General features: G+C 37.7%; 1 protein-coding gene across 8 annotated transcripts in view; it reads right to left on the bottom strand.

Annotated features, from left to right (window-relative positions):
* Positions 1–15565, bottom strand: part of NPAS2 (neuronal PAS domain protein 2) — a 253145-nt gene that overhangs the window by 18479 nt on the left and 219101 nt on the right. For 7 of the 8 annotated variants that reach the window (XM_043997547.1, XM_043997546.1, XM_043997544.1 and 4 more), the window contains 3 exons: positions 10151–10250; positions 1654–1795; positions 626–735 (listed from right to left, as the gene is read on the bottom strand). In XM_043997547.1, coding sequence (XP_043853482.1) covers positions 626–735; positions 1654–1795; positions 10151–10250 — 352 coding nt within the window. The remainder of the gene's footprint in view (positions 1–625; positions 736–1653; positions 1796–10150; positions 10251–15565) is intronic. The other variant, XM_043997545.1, reaches the window with a different exon arrangement.

Here is a 15565-nt window from a genome sequence, read left to right as displayed (position 1 = left end):
TGTGTGTGTGTGGTGTTTAGTGTATTAGCTGACTGACTCCTGGAAAGTATCAAAACATTGTTTCTTTGTAATACAGTCAGTGTAATCTCTAAAAAGACTTTCCCAGGTATTTTAGAGGGAACCAGAAATAGATTCCAGTACTCTGTCCATGGTAGATTTCCATCATTTTTTATGTGCTGTGTACTCACAGTCATTGTACTTAGCTAAGTAACTCAGTGGTTAGAGTGCTGGGCCTGGAATCAGGAAGACCTCCAGCCTCAGACACTTATGACCTGGGCAAATCACTTAACTCCTCTTCAGTTTCCTCTTCTGTTGTTGTTGTTGTTGTTGTTGTTGTTGTTGTTGTTGTTGTTGTTTTGGAGGCAAGGGGGGTTAAGTGACTTGCCCAGGGTCACAAAGCTAGTAAGTGTCAAGTGTCTGAGGAACTCAGGTACTCCTGAATCCAGGACTGGTACTTTAACCACTGCGCCATCTAGCTGCCCAGTTTCTTCTTCTGTAAAACGAACCAGACAAAGAAATGGCAAACCACTCCAGTGTCTTTGCCAAGTAACCCCATGGCCAGTATTGGCATGCTATGGCCCACGGGGTCATGAAGAGTCAGACTCAAGTGAACAACAACACTCACAGGCATTGTAGCAGGCTGGCTGAGCCCTTGCATGGGTAACTCCTGTGGTAGACTGGAGGTCCTTGACAAGGAAGGGGTGCTGGATTCTGTGATCAGTTTGGTTGGAGTGGCTGTAAAAAAGCAATGAGTGTTCTTAATGACTCACATATACCTTTGAAGCAGGCTCTCTAAAATAAGAGGAGAAAGATAAGGAAAATAGTCAAGAGTCACAGAAGAGTCAAGAATTCCCAAAACAGTTATAGTAGGAATCACTGTGGAAGGAAGGTCATCTCAGCTTGGGTGAATACATATGACTGATTGAACATCTGTTCAACTTTTAATTTTTTTCACTTTAATGGGGACAGAAATAGCACATAGCAGAACTACACAGATGATCCTTGAGCTTCATTTTACCCATTAGCTTCAAAGTCTTCCCAGTAATACCTAAGCTCCTTGGGGAAGACCCTTTCATTATTTTATCTTTGCATTCTCAAAAACCCAGTACAGCAACTTGTATATAATCTCAGATAATAAATGTTTATCTAATCAAATTGAACAGAATAACCGGGAAGTAGCCAAAAATTACCAATTCGTGTTTTGTCTATTTTAACGCTTCTATTCCCGATCTCCCTTAATTCTATTGGTTATCTCCAATTTATCCCATATCTATCTTGCTTGTGCATGGTTGTTTGCATGTGGTCTCCTCTATCACACTGTGAGCTCCCTGAGAGCAGGGACTGTCTTTCACCTTTATATTCCTAGTGCTTAGCACAATTCTAGCACTGAAGGGCTACTTGAGTAACTTACTAATATCCTGTGGTAGAGATGTGAATAAGTGATAAAGTGACCACTATGGGATAAGAAACACAAGTCCTGGATACCAATCTCCTTTGTAACAAGGGGTGACTTTTTACTCAGTTTGAAGAATACCAATAACATATCTCCCTGTTCAGACAAATAGTAACCTTCCCCTGCCCCAAACTATTGGACTGTAGATTGCAAAAGAATCTGATTGTTGGTTATCAGTAGTCTAGAGATGTCATACTCACAGGCGGTCTCAGACATGGGTGTATGGGAGGATTTGTGAGAACTTCTTGAAGATGCCGATGGTGACTGGCTAGTGTTAAGGACAGAGGCACCCGCTTCAAGTGCGCTAAAGTGTTGCTGAGGATCCAAGCTTGCCCCCTTGTCCTTGAAATACAAATGAATAAAGATGTTTTAATTGTCTTTGTGAAAATAATATGGATGAATTCTGTTATCTTATAATGTTGAATTTATAGCTTTGATAATAACAGTAATTTTGAGATGATTATTCCAAACATATTGATGCCATCACTGAAAGGGTATTGGATTTTTCTGTCACATATCTTGTTTTCATAATTGGACTTTTTAATTCAGTATCTCTTAATCCATTTTAAAAGAGAAACTTATATCTATGGAAGACTGGCCATCCAGCTTTCCGCAGGCTAGGATCCATGAAGATTAAGAACAGAGCCACCCTTTGACCCAGCAATTCCACTTTTAGGTCTTTTTCCCAAAGAAATCATGGAAGGGGGAAAGGGACCCACATGTACAAAAATATTTATAGCTGCTCTTTACGTGGTAGCAAGGAATTGGAAGTTGAGGGGGTGCCCATCAATTGGGGAATGGCTGGACAAGTTGTGGTATATGAATACAATGGAATACTATTGTGCTGTAAGAAATGATGAGCAGGAAGAGTTCAGAGAAACCTGGAGGGTCTTACATGAGCTGATGATGAGTGAGATGAGCAGAACCAGAAGAACATTGTGCACAGTATCATCAACATTGAGTGTTGACCTACTGTGATGGACTATATTCTTCTCACCAATGCAATGGTACAGAAGAGTTCCAGGGAACTCATGATAGAAGAGGATCTCCAAATCCAAGAAAAAAAAAAAAAAGAACTGTGGAGTATAGATGCTGATTGAACCATACTATTTCTTTTGTTTTGGGTGCTGTTGTTTTTTGTTTTTTTTCTATTTTGAGGTTTTGCATTACTGCCCTGATTTTTTCTCTTATAACAGGATTAATGCAGAAATAGGATTAATGTTATTATGGATATATATATATGTGTGTATAGATATATATATGTATATGTATATAGATATAACCTATATCAGATTACCTGCTGTCTAGGGGAGGGGGGAGGGAGGGAGAAAAATCTGAAATTGTAAAGCTTGTATAAACAAAAGTTGAGAACTATCTTTACATGTAACAGAAAAAATAAAATACCTTATATGTAAAAAAAAAAAAAGAACAGAGCCAAAGAATTATAGGATGTTAGTGCCAGAAGGGACCTTCGAAGTTATCTAGTTTAACCCCTTCATTTCACAGATTAGGAAACTTGAGGGGATTTGACCAAAGCCTTACAATGACTTAGTCACAGAACCATCCCTACAACCCAAGCCTCTTGATTCCAAGGCCCGTGGTATTTCCACAGCACCATCAAGTAGGCAGTAATATGGACTTAAGGCTTGAAAAAAGCAAAAATCAATATATTGAATCATTAGATTTTTATTTGGCTCCTATCCATACCCATTTTCAACTTTCTTGACATGACTACTAGAACCCAAGTAACTCCCTGAAGAGGGGAGGTATGGAAAGAGTATCAGTCTATTTTCTTCTGATCCCTATCTACTCATTGTCCAGGTTACCTGAATCAAAAGGACTGCACAGGTGGTATGATGAGAAACGTATTATGTATTTCTTGCTCATACAAACTAACTTCACATCTCCTATGGCTTAATTTTGGACATGTGGGTCAAGTTTGAGTTATAATATTTTTTCAAGCTAAAGAGAAAAAAATATATAATGATTATATATAGCCATATTATCACTAGAACAACTATGGAAGTTACTGCACTGAACCATGTAGGACACAATTGTGTAATTTAGCCCAATGACAGGTGTGTGTATGTGCACACGTTGCTGTTTTTTCTATAAAAAATTGCCATAGGGGCAGCTAGGTGGTGCAGTGGATAGAGCATTGGCCCTGGATTCAGGAGGACCTGAGTTCAAATTTGGCCTCAGACACTTAACACTTACTAGCTGTGTGACCCTGGGTAAGTCACTTAACCCCAATTGCCTCACACACACTCACACACACACACAAAAGAGTTGCCATATCTAAGGATTATCTATGTCTGAAGCTTCCTAATTGATCTCCCTACTTCAAATTTCTTCCCAATCTGGTCAGTCCTACATATTGCTGCCAAAGTAATTTTCCTTCAGTGTAGATCTGACAATGACACTCCCCTGGTCTATGAACTCCAATGGTTCCCTATTGCTTCTGTTTTATTTTATTTTTTAAAATTAGCATTAATAACTCCATTTTGTTTTTATCCACCATTTTGTGAAGTTTCAACTCTATGTGAGTCACCTGATTTAGGAGGTTTCCCAAGCATACTTTCCCTTCCCACTGTCACTTGACTTAAAGAATGTCACAAGAATACCCCTTTATCTCTCACCTCAGTGTCTCCTGACTACCATCCCCCTCCACCAATGAGAAACCAGATGTCTAAATACCTACAATCCTATGTTTCCTGTTTTTTACTCCTTTCAAATTGTATATTAACTGTGAGAAATCAAGCTTCTAGGTTCTTGACTACTGAGAGCATTGGATCCAGTTTGTTTTGCAACCACATGCATCACCAAATACATTTTTGCCTGGATGTATATAATTATTTGGGTTCTTTATTCCACTGTTAAAACTTCTAGGATAAAATATAATTTCATAATCAAATCATATGTAATGTAATATGATATGATATGGTATATGATATGATATCGGACCTTTCACTACCAAGTCCCAACTAAATTTTCCAGCCACAATGAACATGATCCCCTCTTGCACTTTGTGATAGAGCCAAACTGACTTTCTCTCTGTCCCTTACACATGGTACTCCATTCTCTGTTTCTGTACCTTTGTATTAGTCACTTTCCCTATAACCTTTTCCCATTCCCTGTACCCCACCCTTGGCTTGGAAAAGCACTTTCTCCTTATATCTTCCTAACAGAATCCCTCTCTTCCTTCAGGATGCATCACCTTCTACCTCAAGTCTTTCTTAATCCTCCCTCTGCCAATATTCTCCCTTTCAAACTGTCTTGCATTTATTCTCTTTCTGCTTCTATATGTGCTTACTTTCTCCCCGTTAGAATGGATACACTGAGTCTAGGCAGGGGTGTGTTGGTGAGTGTTTAATAACCAGCTCTCCAAGAAAAAAGATGTGTATAGGACACACTTTCAAATTTAATCTACATTATTAACATTTTCCACTTCATTTTCTTAAGCCTAAACAATTAACAAAGCAATTCATCAAGCCCTATTTTTTAGCATTTGTTGATTTCCTGGGTGTAACAAATGGTTTTCCTGAGACCACCTGGAGCTGGGTCTATCACATACCCAAGTGTAGGTATGATTTTATTCCTCACATTTGTATCTCTAGTGCCTAGCACAGTGCCTGGCATATTTTGTTGTTGGTCAGTTGTTTCAGTTGTATCTAACTCTTTGTGACCCCATTTGGGGTTTTCCTGGCAGAGATACTGGAGTGGTTTGCCATTTTTTTCTTCAGCCCAGGGTCACACAGCTAGTGTCTGAGGCCAGATTTGAACTCAGGTCCTCATGACTTCAAGGCTGACACTCTATCCACTGTACTTCCTGGCATATAGTAGGAGCTTAATTGATTGACAGATTGAATTATGGCCTTAAAAACCAATGTCCACATGTGATTGTATAGTTTTGGGACTGGTTTTTGATTTGAGCTGCTAACATTTTGATTTTTTTTTTCCTTCTGGGATTTGAAGCCAGCAGAAAATCTTTGCTTAAGAAAAGATACCTATTGCAAATTCATGTTCTAAACATTATGCTATCCTTCAACCATGATGTATTGCCTCTAACACCTGCCTATTAACAGCTTAATATTACACTCTGACATGATTCACGATGTATTATGTGGCAGGCCTGGATATTAAACACTTCAATAAACAAAGACAAGATGTACCCTATCACTATGCTGAAGATTAATAACTGTGTTGTGCATTAGCATAAATCATGCCAGCAGAGGATACTCTGAAAGGAAACTAAACTCCTCTCTCATCTTTAAAGGTGATTTTTTTCTTTTGCCCATCTCAGTCAGTGATGGATTCAGACATTCCTTCTCCAGTAGAGTATAACAGAATTTATACAGTGCTTTAAGGTTTACAAAGCACTTTACACATGTTATCACATTTAATCCTCACAACAATCCTGGGAGGTAGGTGTTATTATTACCTCCATTTTACAAATAAGGGAATTGAGGCAGACAGAGGTTAAGTGACTTGTCCAGGGTGACACAGTAAGTGTCTGAGGCAAGATTTGAGCTTGGGTTTTTCTCACTCCAAATCTAGAGCTCTAAGCACTGCATCCCCTAGCTGCTTCTCAATAGAGAGAAGACACCATTATAGTGGGGCATAGGGGGTTGGGGGTTGGGGGTTGGGGGTTGGGAGGGAAGTCTGAGATACGTGATGATTGGATTTTAGTCCTGGCCCTGAGACCAACAAATTAAGAAAATTGAGGCAGGGCATTTCACTTTAACTTTTGTAGGTATGAAATGAGGGGCTTTAGACTCTATTTATGAGTTCATTCCCAAATCTAATATGGAAAGGGCAGTACAGTTTCTGTGCAGATTCTAGGTTAGCCTGGAATCAAGGACCTTTTAAGGGGGTGAGGAACAGCAACAGATGTCCTTTCAATAATGATTTTTATGGAGTACAATTTTTAGTTGAAGGGTGAATAGACAACATGTAGGTTCATAAGACCATAATTCTAACTTTGGGAACTATCCCCAAGACCATCCAATGCAACCCTCTCATTTTATAGATGAAGAAATTGAGACTTAGGGAAATTAAATGACTTGTCCAAGGTCACACACATTGTAAGTATAAGAGGTAGGATCAGGATTCAGGTCCTCTGACTCTTTAGCTAATGAGTTTCCCTCTGCCTCTTCCCATAATGTTTCATTGCCCCAACATAGTTTCTAACAATCATAGAACAGGAAAGGAAGAATATTGTCAATAGACCAGATGAAAGATGAATGGTGAGCTAGCCCGGCTGTGGCATTAAAGATGGGGAAGAAAGGGATAGATTTGAAGCATATCATGAAGGGAAAAAGCAACAAGACAGTAAAAGTTCATTATAAAGTAGCTCTGCATACTATGAATTTACATATATTCAACTCAACACACACACACACACACAGAGTAAAATCCTGCCTCAATTAAATTCAATCAACATGTATTGAGTACCTGTTAAGTACAGGGTAGCATGCTAGATGCTAGAGATGGAATGATGAAATCAGACACAGTCCCTTATCTTCAAGGAACTTGTGATGGAGTAGCAAGACAAGAAACATGAATAGTTAAATTAGACCAGAATAACGGGAGTGCCATAAGAAATCTGAATAGGAGGAGATCACTGGGGAAATCAGAGACTGCTTCATGGAGAATGGAGGACCTGATTTAGGCCTCAAAGGAAGTGAAAGGGAGCATACCATCCTGTGCTTGAGGGCGTTGGGGCCAATGGAACTTTAACTGTTGCACTGCTTTCCATAATAGCTGGTTTTTCCTCATTATGTTGATAAGGATATAGTTATAAGGATATATTACTGCTTAGAAATTTGTAACTGCAAGTGCTATTGCTCCTTATTCTGAAGACTTGCAAATGAATCGTTATTGCTTGCTCTAGAATAAAAAAACATGCATATACATATTTGCACACAGCTATGTTAATAAGTAATGTCTTGCTAGGATCTTTGTGAATTAAAAGCTTATTCTTCCTTCTCTGTGGAATCTGAATTGGCATTTCATAGTTCAATAATGAGGGGAGGTGGGGGGGAACATAAGAATCTCTATAAAGCCTTTGATATTTCACTCAAGAGAATAACACAAAGCCATTTTCCTTGAACTTGCCAGATAACAGGCATTTATCCTGAAAAGTGTTCATTGTCTCTTGCCTTCACCTCTAAAATAAGCCAGTGAGGTCTCTCCTTCTTTTCTCTATAATAACAATAGATAAAATGTTCACCTGAGACCAGATGGCCCCATATCACCTGCCATCATAGATAGTAAGACCCACTCTTTCTCTCATTGGTTAACCTTGAGTAAAACAAGGGAAACTGCAGTCCATAATCTTATCTCCTCAATCAATATCTGTGCTCGTCCCTAGTCACCATGTTAGAGAACTCCAAAATGGAGGAAGTATCTCTAACACTTATCCTAAACAGAAAGACAAAGCTGGGGAGCCATCTTTGGAATGGCCACACCAATCCAATGTAAAGAACTCTACTGTCTCACCCCAATCTGGATGTACACTTGGAAGCCTGGAGCAACCTGCTTCTGTCTTGAATCTGTTGTAAAGAATGCCCTTCAATAAATTTCATTTGGATGTGTAATATCCAGCATTTAGCCTGGAGGTGTTTAATGCAATGTCTGATGCATTGGTGCCCCCTTTCCCCTCTCTAGTGGGGATACTTAGGTTAGTACATCATTCATTTGAAAAAGCGTTTTCTAACAAATGAAGTCATGGAAATGGAAAAGAGAAACTGATCAATTATCCTTCTCCTTATGAAATTCCTTGAACCTAGAGAATCCTTTTCCAGCTGTTATCCTTATTCCAATTCCAATGAGTTGACCTAATTTTTTTGGTGTCTTTTATCTTTACATTGCCTACATTTACATCCCCACCCCCACTTTCCATACCCTTCCCTTCTTATTTTCCTCCTGGAGGGAAAAAAAAAGAAAAAGAGAAAAAACAATTCAGCAAAGTTGATCTACACACACACACACATATACATACATATAGAGATGCATGTGTGTGTATATATATGTATATATACATGCATACACACAACTCTTGTTTGCCTTGTTATGTGTAATGTTCCACACCCATGGACCCCCAACCTCAGAAAAGGAGTAGGGGGAAGCATCATCTCATAGCTCTTTTTATGAGCTATAGTTTTTTATAATTTTTTTAAAAGTTAATTTCAATAGCTATTTGGTTATTGTTTTTTCCCTTTAATATACATTGTTCTAGTCCTTGTGTATATTATTTCCCTGGCTTTGCTTATTTCACTTTGCATCAGTTCATGTAAGTCTTTCTATATCCTTTTGTATCTACCATGATTATTGTTTCCTACAACACAATAGTATTCTATTACATCCATGAACCACAATTTATTTAGCCATTCTTCAATTGATGGCATCTACTTTGTTTCTAGTTTTTTGCTACCACAAAAATTGCTGCTATAAAGATTTTGGTGTACATGGAGTCCTTCTTTTTGTCAGTGACCTCACTGGAACATATCCTAGCAGTGGAATCTCTGGGTCAGAGGGTATGGACATTTTAGTCACTTTATTTACATCATTCCAAATTGCTTTCCAGGATGACTGTACCAATTCACAGTTCCACCAACAGTGTATTATTGTAGTATGGCCCTAATTTAATGGAAGAATGACATCAGGAAAGACAGAGAGGAAGGACAGGGCAGTAAGAGAAAAGAGGATGCCAAATAATGCAGTTTTGTTGGAAAAGAGTATGTGAAGGCAAATATTCTAAGATAAGGTGGTAAAAAGTGGTCAGGAGCCAGACTATGGAGGATCTGAAATGTCAGGTCAAGGAGTTTATACTGGATTTCATTGGCAAGGGAGAATGACTGGAAGTTCTTAATCTGTGGCTCAAATACTTTTCCCTTTATTGAGAATAACACATATTGCACCCCTCTCACAAGATAATATGGAATGAGTGTAAAATAGATCTTCTCCCAATACCAAAGTTATCATGGAAACTTATCTGCTGCATTCAGCCTTGAGGTATTTAATGCAGGACAATGACAAACGGAAAATGATCGCTAAGATGACTCTGCCTCTCCTTTTTCTATCTTTTAAATGAAAGTTTAAAAAAGGACTCCTTTTTCACTGATGCCATGAGAAGATAGAGAAATTAATGGGCATAAGGTACTTTAAAGTGGAAAGAGTCCTTAGAAAATATTGAGTTCAACATCCTCATTTTGCAGATGAGGAAACAGTTCCAGGGATAATTCAACCAAGTTGACATGGTAACGGTCATAAGATCACATGTGTAATAAATAAAAGAATGAGGATCCCAGGATGCAGCAGAGTGGCAGCTAGGTGGCACAGTCGATAGTGCAACAGGCCTGGAGGCAGGAAGACTCCAAGAGTTCAAATCTGACTTCAGACACTTACTAGCTGTGTGACCCTGGGCAGGTCACTTACCCCTGTTTGCCTCAGTTTCTGTAAAATGAGCTGGAGAAGGAAATGGCAAACCACTCCAGTATCTTTGCCAAGAAAATCCCAAATACAGTCACAAAGAATCGGACATGACGGAAATGACTGAACAATAAAAGCAGCAGTTATAGTCTATCTCAGTATCATAAAACTAGCAATGTATCTTTCAATTCCACACACAACTTGTCTAAATATACTTAGACAGTACATTCAATCAGTTAACAAGTATTTATTTATAAAACATACCAAGAGGCATGGTACCTTTAGTGTTGAAGAGTCGACAACCTCAGATGCTGAATCTTCCAGAGCTAGTTCTTGCCTCCTTTCCACTCGAACATCTGCATAGCTAATGAGAGTTGGGGAGGGTGGGGAAGGGGAACAAAATGTCACAGTTATAGAAGTGAGGTAGCACAAAATAATGGATAGAGATATGGTCTTGAAGTTAAGAAGACCTGGGCTCAAGTCTGTCTACAACATATATTAGCTTTGTCACCAGGGACAAGTAATTTAATCTATCTCAGGTAACTTTCTAAAACTAAAAGTTAGGTGCCAGGAGAGGGAACATTTCCACATACCAATGAAATCACCAGTCTAGACCAGAAAGGGGTGGGGGGGGGAAGGAAGTAGCAGCAAATGTTTTTTGTAAAAAACCCAGAGGGAGAGAAAGAGTTGCCACATATTAACTACTCCCAGAGTAATCAATAAAAATCAACTCAAGTAATGTTATTTGTTTGAAAGACTGCATATTATCCTACCTTCTAAATTCTATTATAAGAACTTTAACAGAGTGTTTTCCATGATAAATTTAATATAGTGTTGTCCTGGGATAATTTCCCCCTTCCATTTACTAATAAAACCATCAGAGAATTAAAAACAACCCCCCCCCAAATAGCACATTACAAAAAGCCTCCAAACTAACTTTTTTTGGGGGGGGAGGGGGACTATGAGGGGTAAGTGACTTGCCCAGGGTCACATAGCTAGTAAGTGTCAAGTGTCTGAGGCTGGATTTGAACTCAGGTCCTCCTGAATCGAGGGCCAGTGCTTTATCCACTGTGCTACCTAGCTGCCCCCCAAACTAACTTTATTTTTTAAAAAGGTGCTTTCTATTTTTATTAAAACCAATCATTTCTCAATATAGTATACCCCTGTCTTAAAAATCTATTTATTTATTTATTTAAAAAAAATTTTTTTTTTTTTTTGGTTGTGACTTGCCTAGGGTCACACAGCTAGTAATTGTTAAATGTCCCAGAGCAGATTTGAACTCAGGTCCTCCTGAATCCAGGGCTGGTGCTCTATCCACTGTGCCACCTAGCTGCCCCTTAGTTATTTATTTTTAATTTATGGAATGCAACAAGCAATTCTATAACATAGTACAATAAGATGATTGCACATGAAACCACAAATCTATTCTGTACAATTAATAAAGTTATCTTACATGTTTCTTTTTTTCCTTTTTTTCTTTCTTCCCTCCAACCTGTCTTCAATCCCTTTCTTCTATGGGTAGGCCAAAAGTAGTGATGTTTTAATAACTTTTTGAAAACTATTTTTCTTTATTTTTTGCCATTTATGAGACTTGATTTTACATGCATAATATAAATTCATTTCATGTATATGATGCTATGGTATTATAAGTTAAAATGAAAAATCAAGGAGTTATTAAATATTGAAACCCCTTCATGACTTTTGGCCCACCCTGTACTAACTTAAGAAAATAAAATAAAGATAACTTCTGGTTAATGAAGGCTCAGAGCTGTAAACCTCTGAACTTCACATATCTATTTCAGTCTGGATTATGTAGGTGGGACAGCTTTCTATTGTACTGTTTACTTGAATGCAGCTTCAAAAGACATATTATATGTGTGTGTATGTATGTGTGTGTATTTTGTAATTAAATTCCTTACAGAAGTCCATCTCCAAATAATATTAGAGTTATCAAGGCACAAGTACAGTTCTTTCCTTCATCTATTGACCTGTTCTCCAAATAAGCCACTATTTCAGGATCACCAGAAAGAGTAATTCATTCATTTTCACTCTCTTAATGGTTGGTGTAGATCGATTCGACTATGACAATGGGTAACGATTTTGCAGAGGACTGAAATGAACAGATCGAATGAGCTGTAGGCTTTTTACCTAGTGTGCATAGATGCACCCTAAGTTAGGCCATGGAGTTGCCATTTTCTCTGTTGATTTATACAATCCACCCTCTGTTTTCTTGATAAAATTTTCAATCTAGAACTATAGAGGAGAAAAGGATAGGAGAAAGGACAGGATATATGAGCACTTCATCACTGATAAGGACCAAGAACCGTCAGCCATTTATAAAATCTGACATTTAAAAAAAAATTCTTACCCCATTTACTAAAGAATAGGAAGCTGCTCATAGTCTCACAATAATCAGTGACAAATTAATTATAAGTTTTCCCTAATCCTTCTTCCTTTTCCCCTCTTCTCAGGCAAGTGTTCTTTTCTAGATTTATGAAACCAATTTATATTCTTAAAGGATTTCTGTAAGTTGAGTGAAAAAAAAAGAATGGTACTTCACCTTTACCTATTATAGCTGTGTTCTAGTGTATGATGTTTTTAAATAGCTCTGAATGCATGAGGCCACCTCTAAACTAAAGGAAGAAAAGAATGCATTCTGACAACCCAGGCCTAAGGACTACTGAAATGGGAGCCTCTTCTGTAGAAGCTTTCAAGGGCAGTGTCATTCGGTTGTCAGCATGAGTCTCAAAACATAATAATGTAGGTGTGTATGTGCATTATTTATGGAAGACAATGTTCAGTTTCCTTCTCTAAATGTGGACTAGGGTGGGCAGTGGATGGATAACAGAAGCATATAGCAAAAAGAGAAAATATACACATGCACATAATAGATCTGTGAAGCAGTAACTTACTACATAATGCCCTATGATGGCCCAAAAGCCTAAACAGTTTTCAAAGAGTTCGGCTGAAAACTCAGGGAAAAACAAGAGATAGAGAAGAAAGTAAAATGGATAATTCTGATTACATTAAATTTTAAAAAGGGCTTTGCACAAATAAAACCAATGTAGCCAAGAATAGAAGGAAAGCAGGAAATGGGGAAAAATTTTTTAATAGCAAGTTTCCCTGATATAGGCTTCATTTCTCACATATATAGATAACTGAGCTAAATTTTATAAAGATTCAAGTCATCTCCCAGTTGACATATGATCAAGGAATATGAACAGGCAGTTTTCAGAAGAAGAAATCCAATCTATCTGTAGTCATATGAAACAATGCTCTAAATCACTATTGATTAGAGAAATGCAAATTAAAACAACTCTGAGGTACCACCTCAAACCAATCAGATTGGCTAACATGACAGAAAGAAAAAAGACAAATACTGGAGGGGATGCAGAAAAATCGGGAGGCTAATGCACTATTGGTGGAGTTGTGAACTGATCCAACATTCTGGAGAACAATTTGGAATTATGCTCAAAGAGCTATAAAACTTGGCATACCCCTTAACCCAGCCATATAGGACTACTAGCTCTGTATCTCAAAGAAATCAAAGAACAGGGAAAGGACCTATATGTACAAAAATATTTATAGCTGCTCTTTGCAGTGGCAAAAAATTAGAAATTGAGGAGATGCTCATCAATTGGGGAATGACTGAACAAGTTGTGGTCCATGATTGTGATAGAATACTATTTTGCTATAAGAAATGGTGAACAAGATGGTTTCAGAAAAATTTGGGAAGGCTTATATGAACTCATGCAAAGTGAAATAAGTAGAACCAGGAGAAATAGTACATAGTAACAGCAATATTGTAATGATGATCAACTGTGGATAACTTAGCTATTCTGATCAATACAATGATCCAAGACAATTCCAAAGGACTTATGATGAAGAAGGCTATCCACCTCCAGAAAGAACTGATTAACTCTTAGTACAGACAGAAGCATAATATTTTCACTTTGTTTTTTTGCATTTTTTTGCAACATGGCTATTATGTTTTGCATGATCTCACATGTATAACTGATATCACATTTCTTGACTTCTTAATAGGTGGGGGAGAGATGAAAGGGAGGGAGAGAATTCAGAACTCAAAATCTGAAGAAAAAAGGAATGTTAAAAATAAATAATAATTTAATTTTTTAAAAAGAAAAATCAGGGAGGATTTCAGGCATCTGGAGTAAAGGAATTAATGTATAAAGGGAAGGTAACTTTGGAAATAATCATATTATCTGAATCACTCAAACTAGAGCTATATGGGAATCATGTAAACAAACCTATATTTGATCAAGAATGTCCCCTGCAAAGGGAAAAGGACCCACATGTACAAAAATATTTATAGCTGCTCTTTTTGTGGTGGCAAGGAATTGGAAATTGAGGGGCTGCCCATCAATTGGGGAATGGCTGAAAAAGTTGTGGTATATGAATGTAATGGAATTCTATTGTGCTGTAAGAAACGATGAGCAGGAGGAGTTCAGAGAAACCTGGAAGGACTTGCATGAACTGATGATGAGTGAGATGAGCAGAACCAGAAGAACATTATACACGGTATCATCAACATTATGTGTTGATCGATTGCGATAGACTAGATTCTTCTCACCAATCCAACAGTACGAGAAAGTTCCAAAGGACTCATGATGGAAAAGGCTCTCCAAATCCAGGGGGAAAAAAAAGGAACTGTGGAATTTGTTTTTGGTGCTGTTGTTTTTCTGTTTTGAGGTTTTTCCTTTTTGCTCTTATTCTTCTCTTATAACATGACTAATGCAGAAATATGTTTAATGTTATTATGTATATATAACCTACATCAGATTACCTGCTGTCTAGGGGAGTGGGGGAGAGAGGGGAGGGAGGGAGAAAAATTTGAAATTGGAAATCATATATAAACAAATGTTGAAAACTATCTCTACATGTAACTAGAAAATAATAAAATACTTTTATTTTTTAAAAAAAGAATGTCTCCTACAACATCCTCAATGATTTACCATTTAGCCTTTGCTGAAAGATTCTCAATAGGGATGTGTATCAACAAGCATTTATTGTCTACTCTTTGCTAGGAACGGTACGAAGTGCTAGAGAAACCACTAGTTTCAGAGGCAGTACAGTCTAATTTTGTACAGAACTAAATATAAGGAAATTTTTCTTTACTCAAATATGTCTGTGATCTCACTGATTTTGGAGCTTTCTTCAATAATGCTGATTACAATCTATCTATACCTGCCCATCCTATGTAACTTTCATCCATGTCCTCCAGGAATTTTGTCATAGGTTGTCCCCCAAATATGGTGGAGACTTTCCTTGCTTCCTCCTGACATTGTGAGACTATCAGTAGAGCACTCTGGCTACCATTTTTTATCACATGATCAGCCCATCTTTTCTTTCTGTTACAGAATTCTATGATGTCATTTTTTTACTTCTGTTCTTCGGAGTTCTTTGTTGGTTATATGTTGTAACTTGCTCAGACACACCATGCTCCTTTCCACTGACCTGGATGTGATGCTCATTTTTAGTTCTTCAGGGTAGTTGTGTTCAGGTGTTGCTGCTACATAATAATAATAATGGTAAAATATTTATATTGAAAAGATGGGTCTTTGCTGTTGTGGGAAGCTTGGGGTCAGTAAAAGTACTTTAAAGTTTCCTGAAAGCAATCTAGCAGGATCTCCTCTTCCTTTTTAATACTGGGCTTACTTG

Source organism: Dromiciops gliroides, chromosome 3 (genome assembly GCF_019393635.1).
Source record: "Dromiciops gliroides isolate mDroGli1 chromosome 3, mDroGli1.pri, whole genome shotgun sequence".
NCBI classification, from domain to species: Eukaryota; Metazoa; Chordata; class Mammalia; order Microbiotheria; family Microbiotheriidae; genus Dromiciops; species Dromiciops gliroides.
This window is presented reverse-complemented; position numbering and strand designations above follow the sequence as displayed.